This window comes from Thamnophis sirtalis, unplaced genomic scaffold, assembly GCF_051295495.1.
Source record: "Thamnophis sirtalis isolate CommonGarterSnake01/CBP01778 unplaced genomic scaffold, rThaSir2_p1.2 scaffold_13, whole genome shotgun sequence".
In the NCBI taxonomy this organism is placed as follows: Eukaryota; Metazoa; Chordata; class Lepidosauria; order Squamata; family Natricidae; genus Thamnophis; species Thamnophis sirtalis.
Genome location: NW_028261393.1, coordinates 45,467,502 through 45,491,653, shown reverse-complemented (window position 1 = coordinate 45,491,653; position 24,152 = coordinate 45,467,502). Strand labels below are relative to the sequence as shown.

The window sequence follows — 24,152 nt, the reverse complement described above, 5'->3', positions numbered from 1 at the left end:
AATGGACGTCCTCTCCCTCAATAGTCTGTTAAATCAAGATTTTAATGCCTTGCATAATTTTTGAAAGTATTTTAAGGTGTTTTTTTCCCCCTATGCATTGAATCCTAAAATAAAGGTTTTGTTAAAAAAAATATGTAACTTATGCAATAATATTGGCAAAATTTGGACAAGTGTGAATACCAAAATGTTAGTGTTTCAGTAGGTGTGTTGAAAAGTAGATTCAGTGGATATGCTCAAAAATAGTAAAATGAATATCCGGTAACCATAATCCAGCATTAAAAACATGATGAAAAAAAATGAAGCCATTTCCAAAGTCAAACAAAAATGTTTTAATACTGTAGTTTTTTAGCAAGAACATTTTAACAAAGAATGTGTACTTTTAACTTAATATGATACAACAGAGAAACTATATTTTAAAGTTTCCATTATCTAACATCCTACCATATGTTCATCCTTCCTTTGTCCCCTGGTGTGAAAAGACTAAAAACCAAGCAGAACTGAGTTATTTTTTTTTCTTTAAAAAAGCATCAGTTTTATAATCCCCTTGTTACATTGAATATTGGAATTTAGTTCACACTTTTTTTTTTAGTTGGTCATCCAAGGAAGGACAATTTTTACATTATCATATTAAAAAATGTACATACTTTTTCTCTTCAAAACGCAATATATATTGAGTTTTTCAGCTTCAGTAAACAAAGCTTAAATTTATAAACAGAACTGAAACAGTTCTGGGTTGAACTGTTTTAGTGATAAAACTGGACATGTAGAATTATACAGCCAGAAAGAACAACTGCAGCTTATTAAATTAATTGTGCCATTGTTAAACGGTCAAACAGCCATCCTCAACCTGGCTCAATTTCACGTACACTCCCATTGAGTTTTGGGATCTGGGGTCCCAACACCTCTGGAAGGTGACAAGTTGGGGAAGGCTGCGGTAACGCTTGGGGGCTGTTACTCACCGTAACAAACCACGATGACAACAACACGTGTCCTAACCTCATTTGCAAAACCAAGGTGAATACGTAACGGTGTCGTGATGACGATGCAGGCAATTTGCATCATGACATCATAACAGGTGTGTCATCATCAACCTTGCTCCTCTCCTACAGAGGCAATATTTTTCCCCAGGGAATCATACCTATATGTGCTTAAAAAAAGGCTAGGATGGACTCTTCCCCATTCTGTTTTTCTAGGACTTAAAAACATTCTGCTGCAAAACAGTTTGGGATGGCCAAGCTTGTGAGTCTCCACATTTCTCAGTGACGGTGCAGTGATTTTTTTCTTTTTCCAACACAGGAGTTGAGTTAAGAGTCCTGGATTCACGGGTCTGCATTGCAACTGTTTCCCACCGCACCGAAAGGTAATCCAGGGTTGAAAAAGAGACTTCTTTGCAGGAGTTTTCTAAATCTTCAGAAGTGACTGTTACATGTCCCCCGCCCCTCCCCCGCCCCACACAAACATGTCAAATTAGGCATCTTCAGTACATAATGGTTGGTTTGATGTATGCTCTGTTTTCTGGAAAAGAAGAAGAAGAAGAAAAAGGAATATTGCCATTCCGACATCTCTACCTGAAGTTCTTGAAAGCTGGAATGGAAATCTGTTTTTAGGAAGATGACGTAGACTTGGGGAGGGGGGGGTGGTCTCCCAACTTTGGCCACTTTAAGACTTGTGGACTTCAACTCCCAGGATTCCTCAGCCAGTTTTGCTGGCTGAGGAATTCTGGGAGTTGAAGTCCACAAGTCTTAAAGTGGCCAAGGTTGGAGACCTATGACATAGAAAAACAACTGGCGTCAAGGCTAATACCAGGTAACCCTCGACTTATGACCAAAATGGAGCCCAACATTTCTGTTGCTAAGTGAGACATTTGTTGAGTGAGTTTGGCCCCATTTTACGGCTTTTCTTGCCACCGTTCTTAACACTGCAATTGTTAAGTAAGTAAGATGGTTGTTAAGTGGAAATTAAAGACAAAGGAGAAACAGAGTATTATTTAATATGGGATATGTGATAAATTTGGTTAGATAATAGATGCAAACATTAGAAAAATAAGGATGAAAGACGATTGACAAACCAGAAAAAAATATAGGTACAAGACTAGAGAAAAGAATATTTACGGTAAGTAACACTACGCCCACCCAGACTGTATAAAAGTGTAAATTAAAATATACAGAATGATAAGTATACAGAGAACTATGTTAGAACTATGGAAACAATAGATATAAATATGATACTGTATGAATATGTATGTATGAATAACAGATAAATGGTTGGAACGAGGAGGTATAATACTATATATACACCACGTTTCCCCAAAAATAAGACAGGGGCTTATTTTCTTTTGAACCCCAAATTAAGCGCTTGGCCTCATTTTTGGGGAGGTCTTATTATTTTTGAGGTGCAGGAGGTGGAGAGCGTGGTCACCTCATGGCTGCTGTTGTGTTGCAATATTTTTGAGGGAGGGCTTATTTTAGCGCATGCGCTCAACAGCCCAATTGGGCTTATTATCCAGGGATGTCTTATTTTCAGGGAAATTGTAAATCACATGACCATGGGAATGCAGCAATGTGAAAAATGGTCATAAGTCAGTAGATGCTGAGAACAAGGCAATCCAAGCCAAATCAAAAGATTCTTATTTCTTTTGTTCAAAATAAAGATGATCTTTCATAAGCCCTGGTGGCACAGTGGTTAAAGTGCAGTATTGCAGGCAAACTCTGATCACCGACAGGAGTTCAATCCTGAGCGGCTCAAGGTTGACTCAGCCTTCCATCCTTCTGAGATCGGTAAAATGAGGACCCAGATTGCTGGGGTCAATTTGTTGACTCTGTAAAACCCCTTAGAGAGGGCTGTAAAGCACTATGAAGCGGTATATAAGTCTAAGTGCCATCGCTAATGCTATTAGGAGCCCTGGGGGGGGGGTGTCTGCAGTGATTAGCATGCAGTATTGTAGGCTAGCTTTGCCCACAGCTTGGAGTTTGATCCTGATGGGGCTCAAGGTTGACTAAGCCTTCCATCCTTCCGAGGTCGGTAAAATGAGGACCCAGATTGTTGGGGGCAATAGGCTGATTTTGTAAACTGCTTAGAGGGGGCTGTAAAAGCACTCTGAAGTGGTATATAAGTCTAAGTGGTATTGCCTTTCCCTCCCTCCCTCCTTCCTTCCTTCCTTCCTTCCTTCCTTCCTTCCTTCCTTCCTTCCTTCCTTCCTTCCTTCCTTCCTTCCTTCCTTCCTTCCTTCCTTCCTTCCTATGCAATATTTCAGGCTAAATCTGCCCACTGCCAAGAGTTTGATCCTGACCGGCTCAAGATTGACTCAGCCTTCCATCCTTCCGAGGTCGGTAAAATGAGGACCCAGATTGTTGGGGGCAATAGACTGATTTTGTAAACTGCTTAGAGAGGGCTGTAAAAGCACTGTGAAGTGGTATATAAGTCTAAATGCTATTGCTTTGAAAGGAAAAAAAATAAATAAAATCATTAAAAGAATCAAAGGAATCTGCATTCGTTTCTCCACGAGAACAGATTGAAAGTCCTAGCTACTAAGTTTTCTGACTTTAAAAACCACGGTAAAAATGATCAAGCCAACTTAGCCTGTGCCAAGAATCGACCGAGATCTCGCCTTTTGGATTCGCGTGTGCCGAAGCTAAATCTACCCCCGGACACAACCTATATTGACCAGCTAAATGACACATATCCTTGGAGCGATTGCCAACTTTTGTTACATTTCAATCTTGAAATGTATTTCAGCTATAATATGAGTGATTTATCATTTAACGGCAGCTGTCAAAGTCAACTCCTAGCTAAAACAAAAACATCTGGAACGATAAACAGAGGAGGGCAGGAGCTGAATTTCAATCCGCATCCAGCATGTCCGCTCCATTCCAAACAGGAAATGGCTAATTAAGAATTGAATGTTTCATGTTTTAAAGAAGGCCTGCCCTGATCCAATATGGAGCCTGAAGATAAACACGAATAAATATCACAGACAAATTAATGCCTCAGGAATGTCCAGGAGCATGGGAACTAAGGATGGCGGAAGGGGACAGAACTGGGCTTTGGAGGCACTTAGAAATGAAAAAAAAAATGTTTAGATATTCTCTATCCCAGGGTTGCCAAACTCATGGCCCACAGGCCGCATCCAGGCCGCAGGTGCTTAAATTTGGCCTGCAGGGCTGCCCTGGAAACAGCGAAGGACTGATGCTCTGTCAGCAAAAATGAAGCTCGGGAGGACCGCGTGTGACCCTCCCGAGCTCTGTTTTCGGTGGCAGAGGGTTGCAGGAGGCCGTGGCAGCCGAAAACGGAGCTCGGGATCCCCTTTTCACTGGCAGAGAGCTCGGGCCATCACAGGCTCCCCCAAACACGAGTGATGTCAGGCTGGCCATGCCCACCCCAGCCCCCCAAGATCAAACACAACCCTGATGTGGCCCTCAATGAAATTGAGTTTGACACCCCTGTCCTCTACTGCAGTGTTTGTCAACCTTGTCAACTTGAAGATGTCTGGACTTCAACTCCCAGAATTCCCCAGCCAGCATTCGCTGGCTGGGGAATTCTGGGAGTTGAAGTCCAGACATCTTCAAGTTGACAAGGTTGACAAACACTGCTCTACTGCATCTAACAAAGGTGGGTAGAATTATATGTAAAGATGATCTTATGATCATCCTTAGCAAAAAGGGTCTTTACAGACTGTACAGTATATGTTGTGCTTTTGTTACTAATAGGAGTAGAAAAGGGCCCCCTAAAATAATTAGTACATCTAGATTGAGGGGGTGGGGGGGGGGTGGTGGTTGAGATCACGTTTCACTCCTGAAAGCTCTGATTGCGACATGATTTGGGCCAAAAGTTCTTCAAAGGTTGTTAACATTTTAAGTTTTCGCTGGACTTCCTGCTTTTATTTTTGGAAGACGTTTTGCTTCTCATCCAAGAAGCTTCTTCAGCTCTGGCTGGATGGTGGGGAAGGGAAGGATTTATATTCCTTGCAGAAAGCTGGTCATTTGCATCCTTTTAGACCGTCGTTAAGGCTACTTGGAGGTTTATCTGTGTCATCGGAGTCACCTGAGTGGTGCAAATGTATGTGGAGCCTTCTTGGAACTGTTGAAAGGACTGTGTTGTCGATTGGAGATAGATGATGTCAAAGATGGATAGATGGATGAGAAGCGAAACGTCTTCAAAGAAAAAGCATAAAGTCCAGTTGCCTCTTGAAAAAGCACCTTTGGGACAACCATGACCTGGATAACTGAGAATCTCCATAGATATATAGAAATAGCACTTAGACTTATATACCGCTTCATAGTGCTTCACAGCTCTCTCTAAGTGGTTTACAGAGTCAGCCTATTGCCCTCAACAATCTGGCTCCTCATTTTACTGATCTCGGAAGGATGGAAGGCTGAGTCAACTTTGAGCCTGGTGAGATTTGAACTGCCGAACTGCAGCTAGCAGTCAGCTGAAGTAGCCTGCAGTACTGCACTCTAACCACTGCACCACCTCGGCTCTATATATACCTATATATAGAGCTGAGGCTCTATACCTATATACAGGTAGCCCTCAACTTACAACCACAAATGCAACTGGGATTTTAGTTGTTGAGTGAAGCACTCGGAGACCGACCACATGACTGCTTCTCTCAACCAATCCTGGAACTCCCAGTAATGATTGTTATGTGATTTTATGGGTCATTAAGTGGTAAGGAGTGTGGGGTGACTGAGGAGGAAGGCCATTGTAAATCTGGACCATTAGTACACAAACTGCCTTTAAGTCAAGGACTACCTACACACAGACAAGATTTTAAATAAACCTTTGGGCCATAAATGTACTTCTCTTTTTAGCTTTATGCCATTATCAGATATTCACTCGCTCCTTTAAAAAGGGAATTAGACAAAGGTGAGCAAAAGAATGGGTTTACAGTCGTTGGAGTGGAATTCTCTAGGGATCATATTCACAGCATAAAAAGGTGTAAATGATATTCCCCAACAGTAAAATATGCTTACGAGGCCCCAGTGCCCGATAGACTTTTATAACCTGCCATGAAGTGCATGACTGCCTTAATAAGCAAGACATTTAGAAAAAAAGATAACTATGTTGTATAATCTGATGAAATTCTTCACCTGTTTTGCCTTTAATCCAAATTTATTTATTTCATTTTTATTGAGTTAGGTATGAAAACTTGTATGCCGCCTGTCTTGCCCCGAGGCGACTATCCTGTGTGAACAATGTTTGGATGTTGTTGTCCCTTTGTTCCATATTTGGAGTCACAGAGGGAAAATAGAACCAGAGTGGGAAGGGGGAACTTTTAACCTTCAGGATTATGTCTCTTTCTTAGCACCCCAATCAACACGGCATAATGAAAGCATCCCCAATTCTGGATTTTTTTCATGACTGGGAGAGACATGGGAACAAGGTCAGCCAGTGAATAGGCATAGCAACTAAGTCAGCCAATGGGAGCTTAAACAGATCTGAGTCTGTGCAGAGAATTGAAACAGAAACGTAAGAAGATAGCAGTCTGCTGCTCTGAGAAGTAAACTAGCAATCTGTCTGGGCTTGTCTGCTGAAATGAAACTAGCTGCTTGTGTTTGCTTGGAACACTCCTGACTTGCATTTACTTGGAAGAACCACCTGTTGGCATTGTACATTTATTCATCTATTCTTATGTATACAAAGAAGTTAATGAATCCTGCTGCATCAGTTGTCTGTGTGTGCTTCTGGATTTGAATGTATGCAACAAACTGTGACAGATTTGCAATATAACGTGCTATACAGGTGGCCCTTGACTTATGACCGGCCTCTTAGCAGCCGTTCAAAGTTACCTGGGGCAATGAAGTTACAATCACTTCTGAAGTTCTGATTACAGAATAACAGAGAATAACAAGAATCGGAAGGGACCTTGGAGGTCTTCTAGTCCAACCCCCTGCTTAGGCAGGAAACCCTACAGCATTTCAGACAAATGGTTGTCCAATCTCTTCTTAAAAACATCCAGTGTTGAAACATTGACAACTTTTGGAGGCAAGTTGTGCCACTGATTAATTGTTCTCAATGTCAGGAATTTTCTCCTTAGTTCCACGTTGGATTAGTTCCCATCCATTTCATCTTCTCTTGCTCCCCGTTGCAAATCCCACCCCCTTCTAGCCCTGATGACGCTCCCTAGTTGGGTCATGAAATGTCTATAAGAAAAACAATCTCAGCACACTGATAGGAAATCCCTCCTTAGTTGCAGGTTGCTTCTCTCCTTGATTAAGAATAGAACAGAATAACAGAGTTGGAAGGGGCCTTGGAGGTCTTCTCGTCCTACTCCCTGCTCAGGCAGGAAACCCTACACCATTTCGGACAGATGGTTCTCTAATCTCTTCTTAAAAACCTCCAGTGTCGGAACATTCACCTTGTCTGTTCCACTGATTGATTGTTTGAACTGTCAGGAAATTTCTCCTTAGTTTTAGGTTAGTGGCTTCAACTTTTTGGGCACCAGGGACTGGAGAAAGAAGGGTGGACCAGAAGGGGGCATGGTTTCACCTGCTGCCTGAATCTGCGGATTGGGCTTCGCGGACCAGTTGCTGATCGGTTGACCATGGGTTGGGGGGTTCCACCACAAAACTGCGGTAGACAAAAGCGCGCTCGACGAAAGTGCGTACGTGACGTCATCACAGCACGACAAAAACATCGCGCTGTGAGCGGTAAATTTAAAATTAAAGCGAAAACCTTACCCTAACCCCCCCTAACGCTTAACGTAACCCTTACCTTTATGTGAATCGGCTTGCTTTAATTGTATTTTAATTTCAATTTAATTTATTTTTAATTTTTTTCGTCGCGCTGCTGATGACGTCAGGTACGCGCTTTCGTCGAGCGCGCTTTTGTCTACCGCGGTTTTGATGGGTCACGGGGTTGGGGACCAGTTTGCTTCTCTCCTTGAAGTTCTGGATTGCTTCTTTCTAATCAACCCTCCTCCCCCGCATTCTCACATTTCTCACGCACTTGCCTTATAAAAGGGCATCAGCTTTAAGAAAGAAAAAGAACTGCGCAGGAGTGATCTTTTCCTTCCTTCGCACCTATCGCGGTGCCGACGTTAACTAAGGTATCCACACGCAGAAGAGGAAACCTCCCTCCGATCGTAAAACAGGCTGTTATTTTCTGCTCAGCAGTTCATGTTACCGCGGTTCGTGCTAATTAATTAAAGGAGCTGTTGCCTTGATGTGCAAACAGGGAATCTGAGAAACCGAGAGGCCTTTTAGGTCTTCCGACTGAAGTTAAGTCAATCTGGGCGCAAGCGATCAAATCTAATGAAATCACATGTCAGTGCTAAGCTTGCAAAAACTGTGAAGTCTGACTGGGGAGTAAAAGGATTATAATTAGATTTCCAATAGGATAATAACTAAATGGCAGAAAGCAGTAAAGAGAAAATATTACTTTGTTCGCTAATGGCGCTGCTGTTTTGGCTTCCTCTGTTTTTTTTTTTATTCAGCGCGGCTCATAGTTACGCTAATTTAATTTGCTTTTATCAGCAAAAAAAAAAAAAAAAGACGCAGCCCTCAAACGGTCCTTGAATGTCATTTGCAAAAATCATTGATCTGAAGGTACTCTTAATGGCACCCGGTATGTTTATTTTATGGCAAACGGAGATTGGTTGATGAAAACTAACCGATGCTGCTGTCCTCATGTTTGGCTACAAGTGAATTATGGGCACCGGAGTACCCCGAGGGTTTAAATGGAAATCGTTCCTTCGGATTAGCAGTCTGACGGGCAATTGGATATCCAAATGATGACTAAATCACTGTCATAACTTGGGGGACAGGTCATAATAGCAATAGCAATAGCAGTTAGATTTATATACCGCTTCATAGGGCTTTCAGCCCTCTCTAAGCGGTTTACAGAGTCAGCATATCGCCCCCACAATCCGGGTCCTCATTTTACCCACCTCGGAAGGATGGAAGGCTGAGTCAACCCTGAGCCAGTGAGATTTGAACAGCTGAACTGCAGTCAGCTGAAGTAGCCTGTAGTGCTGCATTTAACCACTGCGCCACCTCGGCTAAGTAGCCTGTTGTAACTATAGATAAAGGTAAAGATTCCCCTCGCACATATGTGCTAGTCGTTCCCGACTCTAGAGGGTGGTGATCATCCTCGTTTCAAAGCCGAAGAGCCAACGCTGTCCAAAGACGTCTCCATGGTCATGTGGTCAGCATGACTCAATGCTGAAGGCGCATGGAACATTGTTACCTTCCCACCAAAGGTGGTCCCTATTTTTCTACTTGCATTTTTACATGCTTTCGAATGGCTAGGTTGGCAGAAGCTGGGACAAGTGACGGGAGCTCACTCTATTACTTGGCGCTAGGGATTTGAACCGCCGAAATTTCCGACCTTTCTGATGGACAAGCTCAGCGTCTTAGCCACTGAGCCACCCTGTCCCCATGAACAGATGTCAAACAAACAGTCATAAGTCAAGGACTACCTGTGCAGAACTATTGCAAGATCGTACTCAGTTCAATTCAATTCTTTTATTCTGGTCGCAGACTAGAATAAATATTAAAACACCGAAGTAAAACAGGACGAAACAAGGCATAATGGTAGACTGCAATTAATGGTGGAATCATTGATAAGTGAGCAGAGTCTGCCTAATTTTACAGGCAACGGAACAGAATTTAGCTATGTTTAGAGAAACTGTAGCCTACATATTTGACAGGAAGAATGATATGTAGAAGAGATCAGAATTTCCTGGACATTCTGTCAGGTAAGTGGTTATATTTTGCCAGAGGGCAGGATAAAAAGCAATGGATGGAAACTAATCAAGGAGAGAAGCAACCTGGAATTAAGGAGAAACTTCCTAACAGTGAGGACAATTAACCAGTGGAACAGAAGTTGCCTTCAGAGGTTTTGGGTGCTCCATCACTGGAGGTTTTTAAGAAGAGACTGGACAGCCACTTTATGAAATGTTATAGGGACTCCTGCTTGAGCAGGGGGCTGGACTAGAAGACCTCCAAGGTCCCTTTCAGCTCTATTCTGATTTATGAGTCTGGGAGTCCTTCCTTATAAAGGGTGCAAAATAACAGGGCATGAGTTGTGGTTTCAAGGGCCTCTTGTCCACTGGGACACATATACAGCTTTTTTGGATCAGCTGCTGTGAGGAGGGCATTACAGCATCCTAGAATTAGATCCTTTAAAATTTAGAGACAGTTAGATGATATAAATATCTTGGTGGTTTATGGAGGGGGGTATGCCTGCTCAAGAAAACATTATTGGGTAGAGCAGAAGGGACTATTGGAACTTCCTGATCTTTAATACCCTGTTGAAATGCACTAAGTTCACATTCATAGCCCAAGATGTTTATTGGAATGTAATTATCAATATAAAGTGTGCTCAGATACTGAAATACACCATGTAAATTAATTGGAGAGAGTGGAAGGGAAAGGTAGAGGTAAGGAGAAAGAAAGGAGACAAGAGAGAGGGAAATAGAAGGGAGAAGAGAGGTAGGAGAGAAAGAAGGAGCGGAAAGAGGAGAGAAGAGAAGGAGAGAAGAAGCGGAAGTAGAGAAGAGAGGGATGGCAGAGGGAAGAAAGGAGGTAGGGAGGAAGAGAGAGGGAGAGGAGATAGAACAGCGATGAAATAGGGCATAATATAGTGTATTGAAAGCAGAAGAGCAAAGGACAGCTGTTCTGGGTTGAGGGAATGATATAATAATGGACAAAAAATATGTTCAGATGTAATGGTATACCTATGGTTATATGGATGAAATTAAAATAAAATAAAAAGCTTCTTTTTTTTAAAAAAAAGTTCACGTTCATAGCTCATTGATGGGGATTCTTGTTAGGAGAGACCAAAATGTTGGAGTTTCAGTGATTAAATTTTAACCCATGTTGATTTTTAATTGTCCTCCATAAGGAGAGGGCTTATCGTGCTGTATCATGCTGGCACAATGTAGCATGGACATCCCTCCAATACAGCATGGGATATATCCTGGAAGACCACATACCTTGCATTGCCGCGTTCTCATGTTGAGTCCCGTTGTGGTCAACTTCCATTTCCGGAATCCCAGCATCTGCCAAGCATAACATTCATATCACTGTCCAACATGAAATGCAGAGAATGTAATCATATTGGAAGATTTGTTAATAGCACTTTAGACTTATATACCGCTTCGCAATGCTTTTACAACCCTCTCTAAGCAGTTTACAGAGTCAGCCTATTGCCCCCAACAATCTGGGTCCTCATTTTACCCACCTTGGAAGGATGGAAGGCTGAGTCAACCTTGAGCTTGGTGAGGATTGAACTGCTGGCAGTCAGCAGAATTAGCCTGCAATACTACATTCTAATCATTGTGCCATCACAGCTCTTATTACTCTTATTAGGGAGGGAGGAAGGGAGGGAGGAAGGAAGGAAGGGCAATAGCATTTAGACTTCTACACCGCTTCACAGTGCTTTTAAGCCCACTCTAAGTGGTTTACAGAGTCAGCATCTTGCCCCCAACAATCTGGGTCCTCATTTTACCCCCTCGGAAGGATGGAAGGCTGAGTCAACCTTGAGCTGGTTAGGATTGAACTCCTGGTTGTGGGCAGAGTTAGCCTGCAATATTGCATTTTAACTACTGTCAAGGAAGGAAGGAAGGAAGGAAGGAAGGAAGGAAGGAAGGAAGGAAGGAAGGAAGGAAGGAAGGAAGGAAGGAAGGAAGGAAGGACGGACAATAGCAATAGCATTTAGACTTATATACCGCTTCACAGTGCTTTACAGCCCTCTCTAAGCAATTTACAGAGTCAGCCTATTGCCCCCGATAATCTGGGTCCTCATTTTACCCACCTCGGAAGGATGGAAGGCTGAGTCAATCTGGAGCCTGGTGAGATTTGAACTCCCAAATTGCAGGCAGTCAACAGTCAGCAGAAGTAGCCTGCAGTACTGCAGTCTAACCGCTGGGTCACCGTGGCTCTTTACCTTGTATTTGTATGTAATTTTTTTTACCCTTGTATCCCCATCCTTTCCCTCCCCCCCCGAAGCTCAAAGCACTGTGGATGCTTTGACTCTTACCCAGCTGCCTCCCCCTCCTCCCAGCTGATTAAATGAGATCCAGAAGATCCTTTTACCATTCAGCATCCTGAGACCGTCCCCTGTCGTAGCCTGCTTCAGCGCTTGTTCCACTTGCTCTCTCCGCTTCGATTCAAACTCCAGAGCTTCCTGCAATTTCCTCTTCGCTTTCTTCTCCTTTTTCAAGCGCTTTTGAATCGTGGCTGAAAGAGCAACAGAGCCATTAGGAACAGGGATCCCCCCCCAAAATTTGACGACAGAAGGACAACTCCGCTGATAATTTGGTTGTCAGTCCTGCAGCCATCTTTTCTGTTGGATCTTGGGCCTGCCACACTTTCTATTATTCTACTATGCATTGTCTATTGTGAGAAAATGGAAGGGGAGGATTGTAAGGAGTGAGATACGATGTAGCCATAACAAAATTCTTTCTAGAAAGCCAAGGTCATCTTTTGTGTTTGCACCTCTGCACCTGACCGGAACTGGATGGGTGGAAGCTGCCAACACGGCAGTGGGAGATTGGACCATGTGATGGACTTGTGGGTGTGGGGGCAAGATCTTGAACTTTCAACGGGGTGGGGAAAACCGGGAAGCTTTCAGATTCGGCTTTCCCACAAATGTGCCAACATGTCTCTCTTATTAAATTGGGACTTTGAAGAATCCTTTGCCTTGGACTCTGATTTACTTTTGGATGTTATTTGGAATCCTGACATTGGTTTGGCATCTGGCGTGCAAGAGGACTTTTGTTAATGATTGTGCTGCTGTGTACAGGTAGTCCTTGCCTTATGACCACAACTGAACCCCCACATTTCTGTTGATAAGCAAGATAGTTGTTAAGCGAGTGTTGTCCCGTTTTACAACCTTTCTTGATACAGTTGTTGAGTGAATCACCGCGGTGGTTAAGTTAGTAACATAGATCGCTCTTAAGCGAATCCGGCTTCCCCGTTGACTTGGCTCGTCACCAGGTCTCAAAAGGAGATCGCACGACCCTGCAACTGTCATAAGTCCATGCCAGTTGCCAAGCATCTGAATTCTGATCACGTGACCCTAGGGATGCTTCAACGTTCATTTGAAAAATGGTCATAAGTCATCTTTTTTCAGTGGCGTAGTTAACTTTACCCAATGCATGATTTTAAGTCAAGGACTTTCTGTACCTAGAAGGGGCTTGAGCCATTCCGCTGCCAAGGATGAGCAAAACAAACTCCACACCCACCCATTCCAGTGGTGGGTTCTGGATCCCGTTGCAACCGGTACAGTGCAACGGGGCCCAGCACCCCCTACATGCATGTGCGCAGGACGCGCGGACACGTGCATGCATCCTGCCCGATGCCTCCGCAATGCTCCGGCGGACTGTTGCACAGGCACTGTATGCATAAGCACCGGAGAGTTTAAATACAGGTAAGGAGCTTGGGCGGGCAGGTGGACCCTCCGGAGCACCGTACTGGAATGGTACCCGGTGCTACCGCAAGGGACCGGTACTCCTGTCCTGGGGCATACCGCCTGCAACCCACCACTGACCCATTCCATACTTTGGAACCAAGTAGAATAGAATTCGAATATTATTTCAGGACTTGTAATGGGAGAACTTTCTTGAGTACAACGGAAGGGCCAATGGAAAGCAACAGACGCTCTCAGTTTCATCCCTGGCTGCCTCAGATGCATTTCTCCTCTCCTAACACATCAAGTCCCCTCAGGGAAAAGGGCGGCATATAAATCCCCAATAAAATCCTAAATCCTAAAAAGTTGGTAACAAAACTATATACGCAGTTGGTAACAAAGCTTCACAAATTCACAATCAATAAAAGGGGTTTTGTTGGGACCAGGAGTTTGCTTCATGCTCTTGGGAAGCTTAGGTTAGAACATGTCCGTTGATATGACCTTGGTTCCAATGGGTTGGTGGATGTTATGATCAGACAGCTGAAGCACCACTTTCCCCACTTGAAGTCGTTTTGCAGGTTGACACTCCGATTACCTCTGCTTTGCAGCTCAGCTGTAAGCTGCCTTTCCAGGTTCTCTCTCAACTCTCTTTCCCTGCACAGCTCCATCTTTAGTTCCTTCTTTTCCTGTTGGATCTGCTTTTCCTGCACCCGGGCGTTATCCACGGCGACTTTCAGCAATCCCTGTTAAAAAAAAAATAGGCAAAGGTGAAATCTCCCTCAACAAGAACATCTAATTAATGCAGGAAGAGGAGAAGGAGAATAACGATGGAAAAATATATATCCTAGCCCAGTGTTTCTCAACCTTGGCAACTTGAAGATGTCCGGACTTCAACTCCCAGAATTCCCCAGCCAGCATTCGCGAATGCTGGCTGGGGAATTCTGGGAGTTGAAGTCCGGACATCTTCAAGTTGCCAAGGTTGAGAAACACTGTCCTAGCCAGTGGTGGGATTCAGCCAGTTTGCACCTATTCGGGAGAACCGGTTCTTAACTTTCTAAGAGATTCAGAGAACAGGTTGTTGGAAGAAATCTTATTTTGGATTTTTTTCTGCTTTATAGGGCTAATCCTGTAAGGAAGGCAGGAAGAAAACATTCTGGTGTTGTTTCTAGCTTAATCTTTATTGCCCTGCTTACAGAAAGTGCCTCTCCGGTTAACCCTTATTACATTGTAACAACTAAGGCAAAGTACCGATCGACCTGCGTGATGTTGAGTTGGCCACGCCCACACGGTCACATGACCACTAAGCCCCACCTACCCACCTGGTCATTAGGACAGAGAACCGGTTGTTAAATTATTTGAATCCCACCACTGCACCCGGTCATATGGCCGGCAAGCCACTCCCACCCGGTCACATGGCTGGCAAGCCACTCCCACAAAGGAGGCCACACCCACAGAGTAGGTTCCAACATTTTTTGAAACCCACCACTGATCCTAGCAAAGAAAGTTATATATATTTCCCCCTGTTTTTTCATTCGGGCCCATCCCTTGGTTGATTTTATAGCTGAAAAAAACAAAGGATCAGCTTCTAGGATGACAGGCAATCAGATAAAGTGGGCCTTTTCCTATTTAGTGTCCCCATCAAACACAGCCCAGCAGAGACATTCACTCTATACCGTTCCAGAAAATGTGCGCAGTGTACAATATATGTCTTTTTCTCCTGTGGAGCGTCAAGAGTAGCTGGTTTTTGTAATTTATACCAAAGTTGAATTCTGTCAACCTTTTTGTGGTAGGCCTGCTCAGAAGGCGGGAAGCTGGAATTCAGGAATATTATTTTATTGTTATTGAGTATACAGTACAGAGAGATGCGGTGGCTCAGTGGCTAAGATGCTGAGCTTGTCAATCAGAAAGGTCGACAATTCGGTGGTTCGAATCCCCAGCGCCGTGTAACGGAGTGAGCTCCCGTTACTTGTCCCAGCTTCTGCCAACCTAGCAGTTCGAAAGCACGTAAAAAAATGCAAGTAGAAAAATAGGGACCACCTTTGGTGGGAAGGTAAGAGCACTCGGTGCACCTTCAGCATTTAGTCATGCCAGCCACATGACCACGGAGACATCCTCGGACAGCGCTCTTCGGCTTTGAAATGGAGATGAGCACCGCCCCCCTACAATCGGGAACGACTAGCACATATATGCGTGGGGAACCTTTACCTTTACCCTCACAGTATAGGGGTGATTTTCACTTACTTTCCCTACCAGTTTGCAAATCTGAGCACGCCCCTCGACCACGCATGCGCCCAGCCTTTCTGAAAGGTTTACAAATGTAGCTGTGCCAAACATAAACCCTTACACTGGGCACTGAGCTTCCATGTATATCATGCCAAATGTATCATGGCATATTTATGGGAATTCCACCACTGACCATTTCTGAAATCTCATGTTTTTGGAGGATCTGAAGATTAGTCTACCATAAACCAAGGGTGTCAAACTGGTAGCCCATGGGCCGGATTGTCACGCACAAGACATGCCCACCCCAGCTCCGCAAAAGGGAAAACCGTCACGATACGTCCCGTGATGGCAACGTGGTGCAGCGAGTTGGACAGCCGTGGTCTAAACACAGCTAATTGTTTACAGATAGAGTTAGAGAAAAATCGCAGGACTTCCTCACCTGAATATTGGTTAATAGAGTTTCCACTGAAGACAACCCATCGGCAAAGAGGAACGGTGCTGGAAATCCAGGGGGCAAAGTCTGCCCAGCCAGTTGGACCTTTTCTAGGGTTGGTTTGAGTATTGGGATGGCGATCTGGACTTCTTCTGTTAAGACAAGAGACAAAAGAGGGGTTATAAGCGATCTGATCACCTGAGGAGCACCGAGCGATGATGGAGATGGTGGGACTGACATCAGAGAGACAATGGATCTTCTTATCTTGCTTCAGTCCTGGTCACTCTTTCAGCTCAACCTAATTAGGGGGCTGTTCATTGGGAGGAAAAAATAGGAGAAAGGGGTATATACCCCGGTGGCACAGTGGTTAGAGTGCAGTACTGCAGGGTACTTCTGCTGACTGCCAGCTGACTGCAATTTGGCAGTTCAAATCTCACCAGGCTCAAGGTTGACTCAGCCTTCTATCCTTCCGAGATGGGTAAAATGAAGACCCAAATTGTTGGGGGCAATTGGATGACTATGTAAACCGCTTAGAGAGGGCTGAAAAAGCACTGTGAAGTCGTATATAAACCTAAGAGCTATTGCTATTCCTTCCATCCATCCATCCATCCATCCATCCATCCATCCATCCACCCTCCCATCCATCCATCCATCCATCCATCCATCCATCCATCCATCCATCCATCCATCCATCCATCCACCAACCCTCCCTCACATCCATCCATCCATCCATCCATCCATCCATCCATCCATCCATCCATCCATCCATCCATCCATCCATCCGTTTAGAATGCAATAGCAATAGCAATAGCAGTAGACTTATATACCGCTTCATAGGCCTTTCAGGCCTCTCTAAGCGGTTTACAGAGAGTCAGCATATTGCCCCCAACAATCTGGGTCCTCATTTTACCCACCTCGGAAGGATGGAAGGCTGAGTCAACCCTGAGCCGGTGAGATTTGAACCGCTGACCTGCTGATCTAGCAGTAGCCTGCAGTGCTGCATTTAACCACTGCGCCACCTTGGCTCTTTGCAGTATTGCAGGCTAACTCTGCCCACTGCCAGCAGTTCGATTCTGATCTGCTCAAGATTGACTCAGCCTTCCCTCCTTCCGAGGCAGGTAAAATGAGGACCCGGATTGTTGGGAGTGATATGCTGACTCTGACAACCACTTAGAGAGGGGTGTGAAGCGGTATATAAGTCTAAGTGCTATTGCTTTTGCTATACCCCACCTTGAATGTCTGAGTAAAAGTCAGGGGTATAAACTGGAAGAACGAATTATGAACTCAAGTCAACGTTTAATACTTTTGCCCCAGACCCATCTATTTCAATATTCTGTCTTCACAGTGGCTCATCAGACCTATTCTTACATAGAAACCAAGACATCACAACTGTTTTCCCGATTGTGTTCCCAGTGATGATTCTGCAGAAATCCAGAGACTCAGTTTGTCACATGTAGTATGTCAAGTTTCTCCTGTGATTTCCCTCCCACAACCCATTCTCGTCCAATTAGACAGAAGATAATTTGACTGCCAACTTTCTTTCAAAGGAGAAGTGAGAATTTGAGGTGGAATGCAGAGTCTGTGCACTTATCATGTGATGAAGTAAGTCTATAATCTGTGCAAATGGCCAATCTTTTCATTATACAACCACCATGCTGGTGATTTGTAGCTCCGTCAGCTTCAATTGTTTAATTAAATCCCGAGACCTGAGGAAGCAGCTCCTCCGCAGAGGTTTCTCCAGCTGAGAAAGGTCGATTGCAAAAAAAGTTCAGAGTAATGGAAAAATGTGACAAAGAAAACAACGGTAATCGTAATTGTCTTTGCCACTCCTACAGTAAACTGAGCTAGGAAAAACAACAGCCATCAAGAAGAATTAGAAACCAATTCTCAAATGTCCCAGGAACAAACAGGAAAGTTTTATTTACAAGGCCTTTTTGCCAAGGGTCAAGCTTGCCCGATTGACACGATGATTGCCAGATCCCAATCATATGACTAGGGGACACGGTGGCTCAGTGGCTAAGACGCTGAGCTTGTCCATCAGAAAGGTCAGTAGTTCGGTGGTTCGAATCCCTAGCGCCACTTAACAGAGTGAGCTCCCGTTACTTGTCCCAGCTTCTGCCAACCTAGCAGCTCGAAAACACGTAAAAAAATGCAAGTAGAATAATAGGGACCACCTTTGGAGGGAAGATAACAGCGTTCCGTGCGCCTTTGGCGTTTAGTCATACTTGCAACATGACCGCAGAGACGTCTTCAGACAGCGCTGGCTCTTCGGCTTTGAAATGGAGATGAGCACTGCCCCCTAGAACAGGAATGACTAGCACAGGTGTGCGAGGGGAACTTTTATCTTTAATCATATGACTTCTTGAGTGCTGGGACACCAGAAGTTCAAAGACCAGTCAAAAATATCACATCTTCAGTGCCACCACAACATTGAACACTTGCTGTATGAGTGGCCATTAAACAAGGACTATGGGGTACATTATCTCCAGTAAAGGTAAAAGAGTTTATCTGGCTTTTACTCTGCTAGTCGAGGCCGACTTTAGGGTTCAATGCTAATTTCTGTTTCAAGGCCACAGAACCAGCACTGTCTGAAGAAACATAAAACAGTACTGACCCCTAAAGTTGGCTACGACTAGGTAAAACCCGGAGAAACTCCTTAATCTTTATTGGAGATAATTGTTGTGGCAGTAGATTCAGACAGTGAGGAGGTTTGGGAGGAAGATGGGCCAGTCCTGGAGTCTGGGGAAGGCTCTAATGAGGGCTCTGCGTCGGAGGGGGCCAGAGCCGTATGCCAGTTATCAGCTGCCGTCAGAGTCAGACATCAGTGAGGCAGATGAACAACTGGAGCCTGTTCCCAGTGTGCGCATGCACAGTTGCCAGACAAAGGGAACAGCTAAAGAACAGGGGTCGACATGGGAGTAAGGCTACAGGTGGACGGTGAATGGCCCCTCCCAGAGGAAATAAAAGAGGAGCGAAAGGGGAGTGGAGTTTGCAGGAGACAATTAGTTTGTTTAATTTAATTTGTTTAAGCCTCGGTCAGAACAATAATGTACCTCTGCATACAGATCGTCCTCATTTAATGACCTCTCATACAGCAATTGTTCTGCAATCATGTGTCCAGCATGTCATCGCACCGTGGTGTAAAGCATATGCCAAAACACGGAACGCTGTTATTTTCCCACCAAAGTGGTACCTATTTATCTACTTGCAGTTGCATTGCTTTCAAACTGCTAGGTGGGCAGGAGCTAAGGCAGGAACGGGAGCTCACCCCATCACATAGCAATAGCAATAGCAGTTAGACTTATATACCGCTTCATAGGGCTTTCAGCCCTCTCTAAGCGGTTTACAGAGTCAGCATATTGCCCCCACAGTTTGGGTCCTCATTTTACCCACCTTGGAAGAATGGAAGGCTGAGTCAACCCTGAGCCGGTGAGATTTGAACCACCGAACTGCAGCTAACAGTCAGCTGAAGTGGCTGCAGTACTGCACTCTAACCACTGCGTCACCTCGGTGGCAGGACTTAAACCGGCAGAGCACAGACATTCTCCGCTGACTTTTAAGCCACTGAGCCACCATGCCTCCTACCTTATCTCCAATTCAGCTATATATTTTCTTTATTTACCTATTTGATTTATATAACCTCAAATCCTAAATTCACTAGAATTCCATTGGTTCATACCTTTTGAGCAACACAGTTCAACAGTACATTGGATCAAGAAATTCCAACAATTTTTAAATGATTAATAACAGAGATTTCTTTTTAAAGTGATGCAAGAAATGAAAAGGGTGTTAAGATACCATATAAATGACCTCCAGGGTACTATTTGACAATGTGGGAAATAAATATACAGGCTAGAGTGAGCCTTCAACATCTTTTGGAGTCTTGGACAGCAAGTAAAAATAAATGAAATAAGGATCCAAGATAAATGTTTGCAAAGTCCTCTCCTAGATCACTGGGACCAAAGCAATTGCTCAAGCAGATCAGGCGCTAACACCCATTTTGGAGACCTTCCAAAAACATTTAATTCAACACTTGAAACTTCACTCTATACATCCTTTGTTGGTCTGTCCTAACCTGATTTAAGAGGAAACCATGAAATTATGTGAGTTGGTTTTTGCCTTTAAATGACCAGACTATAAAATATACACTGAGCAAGTGATAATGCTTCTTGTGAACGTCGAAGCTCTAAAGACGTCCTCAATGGTTTGTAGCCACGTTGTAGGTAAGAGAAGTTGTTACTGGTACTTGTAGTTCCATATTACTCTTTAAAATTTATTAAGAACTAATTGATAATCTGGCGTTGCTTGGGTATTTATTTATAGGGGGAAAATGTCTGGACCAAATGTAATGTCCAATGTTGGATTTTCCTACTTACCAGAGGGAGCCCCCTTGTGGAGTACTGTGAAGCCATTACCAGGGCAACTCCACTGCACTGTACCGTAGAATCCATTTTACGGCAGTACAGTAGAAGCCATTTTAAGGCACAATAGGTTGTATCTTAACAGAACACACCCCGAGGGGTGTTACGGGTGTCTTACCTCCACAGTATTTGTTTCCAGAGAGTAAGTCATCTGTGTACCAAGTTTGGTTCGCTCCAGAGCTAAGATTCCGCTTTTTGTAATACCACTACAGTTAATATTTCAGATAAAGGTTTAACCATTCTGTTTTGCCTGTCCTCCCAATTATTATTATCTCTCTTTTAAAAAATAATAATTTTACTTCACATCTTTTTGAAAATCAATCTTAACAACACAGACTCTTTTCTTATTAGGCTATAATTATGTGTGTGTGTGTGTGTGTGTGTGTATGCGTGTGTGTTGTTACTTAGATATTTCATACAAATAATTTTTAAAAATGGATACTATCTTAACTGCTTTGCCCTAAACAGTAAAATAGTAAGGTAAATCGAAGAAAAGAGAGAAAGGGAATAGGAGAGAGAGAGAGAGATAAAGAGAGTGATAAAGAGAGAGATAAAGAGAGAGAGAAAGAAATGGAACAGGAGAGAGAGAGAGAAAGAGAGAGAGAAAGAAATGGAACAGGAGAGAGAGAGAGAAAGAGAGAGAGAGAGAAAGAAAGAGAGAGAGAGAAAGGGAACAGGAGAGGGAGAGAGAGAAAGAAAGAAATGTAACAGGAGAGAGAGAGAGAAAGAGAGAGAGAAAGAAATGGAACAGGAGAGAGAGAGAGAGAAAGAGAGAGAGAAAGAAAGAGAGAGAGAGAAAGGGAACAGGAGAGGGAGAGAGAGAAAGAAAGAAATGTAACAGGAGAGAGAGAGAGAGAGAAAGAAATGGAACAGGAGAGAGAGAGAGAGAAAGAGAGAGAAATGGGACAGGAGAGAGAGAGAAAGAAATGGAACGAGAGAGAGAGAAAGAGAGAGAGAGAGAGAGAAAGAAAGAAAGAAAGAGAGAGAGAGAAATGGAACAGGAGAGAGAAAGAGAGAGAGAGAAATGGAACAGGAGAGAGAGAGAGAGAAATGGGACAGGAGAGAGAGAGAAAGAAATGGAACAGGAGAGAGAGAGAGAGAGAGAGAAATGGGTCAGGAGAGAGAGAGAAAGAAATGGAACAGGAGAGAGAGAGAGAGAAATGGAACAGGAGAGAGAGAGAAATGGAACAGGAGAGAGAGAGAGAAAGAAATGGAACGAGAGAGAAAGAGAGAAAGAAAGAAATGGAACAGGAGAGAGAGAGAGAGAGAAAGAGAGAGAGAGAGAAAGAAATGGAACAGGAGAGAGAGAGAAAGAAAGAAATGGAACAGGAGAGAGAGAGAGAGAGAGAGAGAGAGAGAGAGAAAGAGAGAGAGAGAGAAAGAAATGGAACAGGAGAGAGAGAGAAAGAAAGAAATGGAACAGGAGAGAGAGAGAAAGAAAGAAATGGAACAGGAGAGAGAGAGAGAGAAAGAGAGACAGAGACAGAGAAATTGTAAGAAATGGATTTGGAGCAGCATGCTGTCTTAAAACAACCTCACAATCCTGACCAAGGAGAAAGCAACGCCACGGAAATGGACCCTACAAAAATTCATATCGGCTGCCGTCAGGCGCAGAGTGGATGGCTGGTAATGGGAAGGTAGGGCAGATTGAAGTTCCAAAGTAGCATTCGTCTTCTTTAAAGAGATAGACACGGCCTAAATTAGGTGCCAGTGGCTGCGGTGAGGATCAAATGCAAACAGAAGTCATATTTCACCCGGGCCGAGTCAACAGCAGGAAAATAAATAGAAATGTAACAGCCACGCAGGCCCATGATTCATTTTGATAATCTGGCCCAAGAGAGAGCCAGCCGGACAGCCTCCACATCCGAGCTCTTGACCAAAAAGACAAATAGGACGCCACGGGTGGGGATACGGTGACAGCCTAGCAGAGGTCACATCGATTTCCCAGAGCCAGTTTTCACAGAGATGAGATAACCCTGTACTCCATTTGGCCTACTGCTCATATCCTACCTGTCCGTCCGTCCCCAACCATAAATTCCCAAGCCCGGGGGTGGGGGTCGGGGCAGAAAGAGGGCAGTAAAGAAGAGTGAAGGCTCCTACTTGCGACTTCTCATGATTAAGATTTTGTGCTAACCAAACACGCTTTGGCTGGCCAAGGTCACATTGCACGTTAACAGTCGGTAATAGCCACGAAGGACCAGCGGGGAGGGGGGTGGGGTTGAAGTGTATTACATTTTTAGCCTCCGCGAGTGGGAAGGGAGGGGGAACCAAAAGCAGAAGTCTTGTCAAACGATTCATCACTTCGCCCCTCTGATTGAAATCGCATCCTGGAGAGAAGATGAACGATCCGGAGCGTCAGAAATCTATTTCAATCTTGAAATAGGTCTTCACGTCTGAACGGTGACTCCCTTTGGGGCTACTATCGGCAGGAAGTGTGGGCACCGGTTATCTGTTTCGAGGCGCTCAAAATCCCATCTAAGTCTCAGGAAAGGGGATTTAAGATTACAATGCAAGTGTTTTTGCCTTTCTAGATAGCGATCAATGGGGCTGGTGGGTGCATTTAAATATCAGCATAAAAGGTTCTGGGCAGGGACATGAGAGAGAGAGAGAAAGGGAGAGGGAGGGAGAAAGAGACAAACAGACAGACACACAGAGAGAGAGAGAGAGAGAGAGAGAGATGCAGACACACACAGAGAGACAGACAGAGAGAGAGGCAGAGAGAAAGAAAGACAGACAGAGAGAGAGAAAGAGAGAGAGAGAAACAGAGACACATAGAGAGACAGATAGAGAAAGAGGCAGAGAGAAAGAAAGACAGAGAGAGAGAGAGAGAGAGAAACAGAGACACACAGAGAGACAGACAGAGAGAGAGGCAGAGAGAAAGAAAGACAGACAGAGAGAGAGAAACAGAGACACATAGAGAGACAGATAGAGAAAGAGGCAGAGAGAAAGAAAGACAGAGAGAGAGAGAGAGAGAGAAACAGAGACACACAGAGAGACAGACAGAGAGAGAGGCAGAGAGAAAGAAAGACAGACACAGAGAGAGAAAGAGAGAGAGAGAGAGATGCAGACACACACAGAGACAGACAGAGAGAGAGGCAGAGAGAAAGAAAGACAGAGAGAGAGAGAGAGAAAAACAGAGACACATGGACAGACAGAGAGAGAGGCAGAGAGAAAGAAAGACACACAGAGAGAGAAACAGAGAGAGAAACAGAGACACACAGAGAGACAGACAGAGAGAGGCAGAGAGAAAGACACACACACACAGAGAGAGAAACAGAGAGAGAAACAGAGACACATAGAGAGACAGACAGAGAGAGGCAGAGAGAAAGAAAGACAGAGAGAGAGAGAGAGAAACAGAGAGAGAAACAGAGACACAGAGAGACAGACAGAGAGAGAGGCAGAAAGAAAGAGAGAGAGAGAGAGAGAGAGAAAGAGAGAAACAGAGAGAGAAACAGAGACACATAGAGAGACAGACAGAGAGGGGAGGAAGAATGAGGAGGGAAGAGAAAAAGAACCAAACTCAGCTTTTCTTCAGTGACACAGAACATGTGAGGGATCCTTGGTGCTCTCTGAGCTTCCTTGTTTCCTTACAGATGTTTCATAACCCAAACAGTCACTGATGTTACCTAGCTTGGGCAATGAAACATCTGCAAGAAAACCACCAAGTTTGGAGAGCACCAGGACCCCTCATGTCAACCCCGAGCTGCAAATATTATCCTTTA

General features: G+C 44.1%; 1 protein-coding gene across 2 annotated transcripts in view; it reads right to left on the bottom strand.

Moving 5' to 3' along the window:
• Positions 1 to 305: 305 nt before the first annotated feature.
• The window catches only part of DACH2 (dachshund family transcription factor 2), a 321,366-nt gene continuing 297,519 nt past the window's right edge, over positions 306 to 24,152 (bottom strand). For both annotated transcript variants that reach the window (XM_087727336.1, XM_087727337.1), the window contains 5 exons: positions 16,016 to 16,161; positions 13,949 to 14,096; positions 12,039 to 12,182; positions 10,937 to 11,002; positions 306 to 1,515 (listed from right to left, as the gene is read on the bottom strand). In XM_087727336.1, coding sequence (XP_087583462.1) covers positions 1,478 to 1,515; positions 10,937 to 11,002; positions 12,039 to 12,182; positions 13,949 to 14,096; positions 16,016 to 16,161 — 542 coding nt within the window. In that variant the 3' untranslated portion in view covers positions 306 to 1,477. The remainder of the gene's footprint in view (positions 1,516 to 10,936; positions 11,003 to 12,038; positions 12,183 to 13,948; positions 14,097 to 16,015; positions 16,162 to 24,152) is intronic.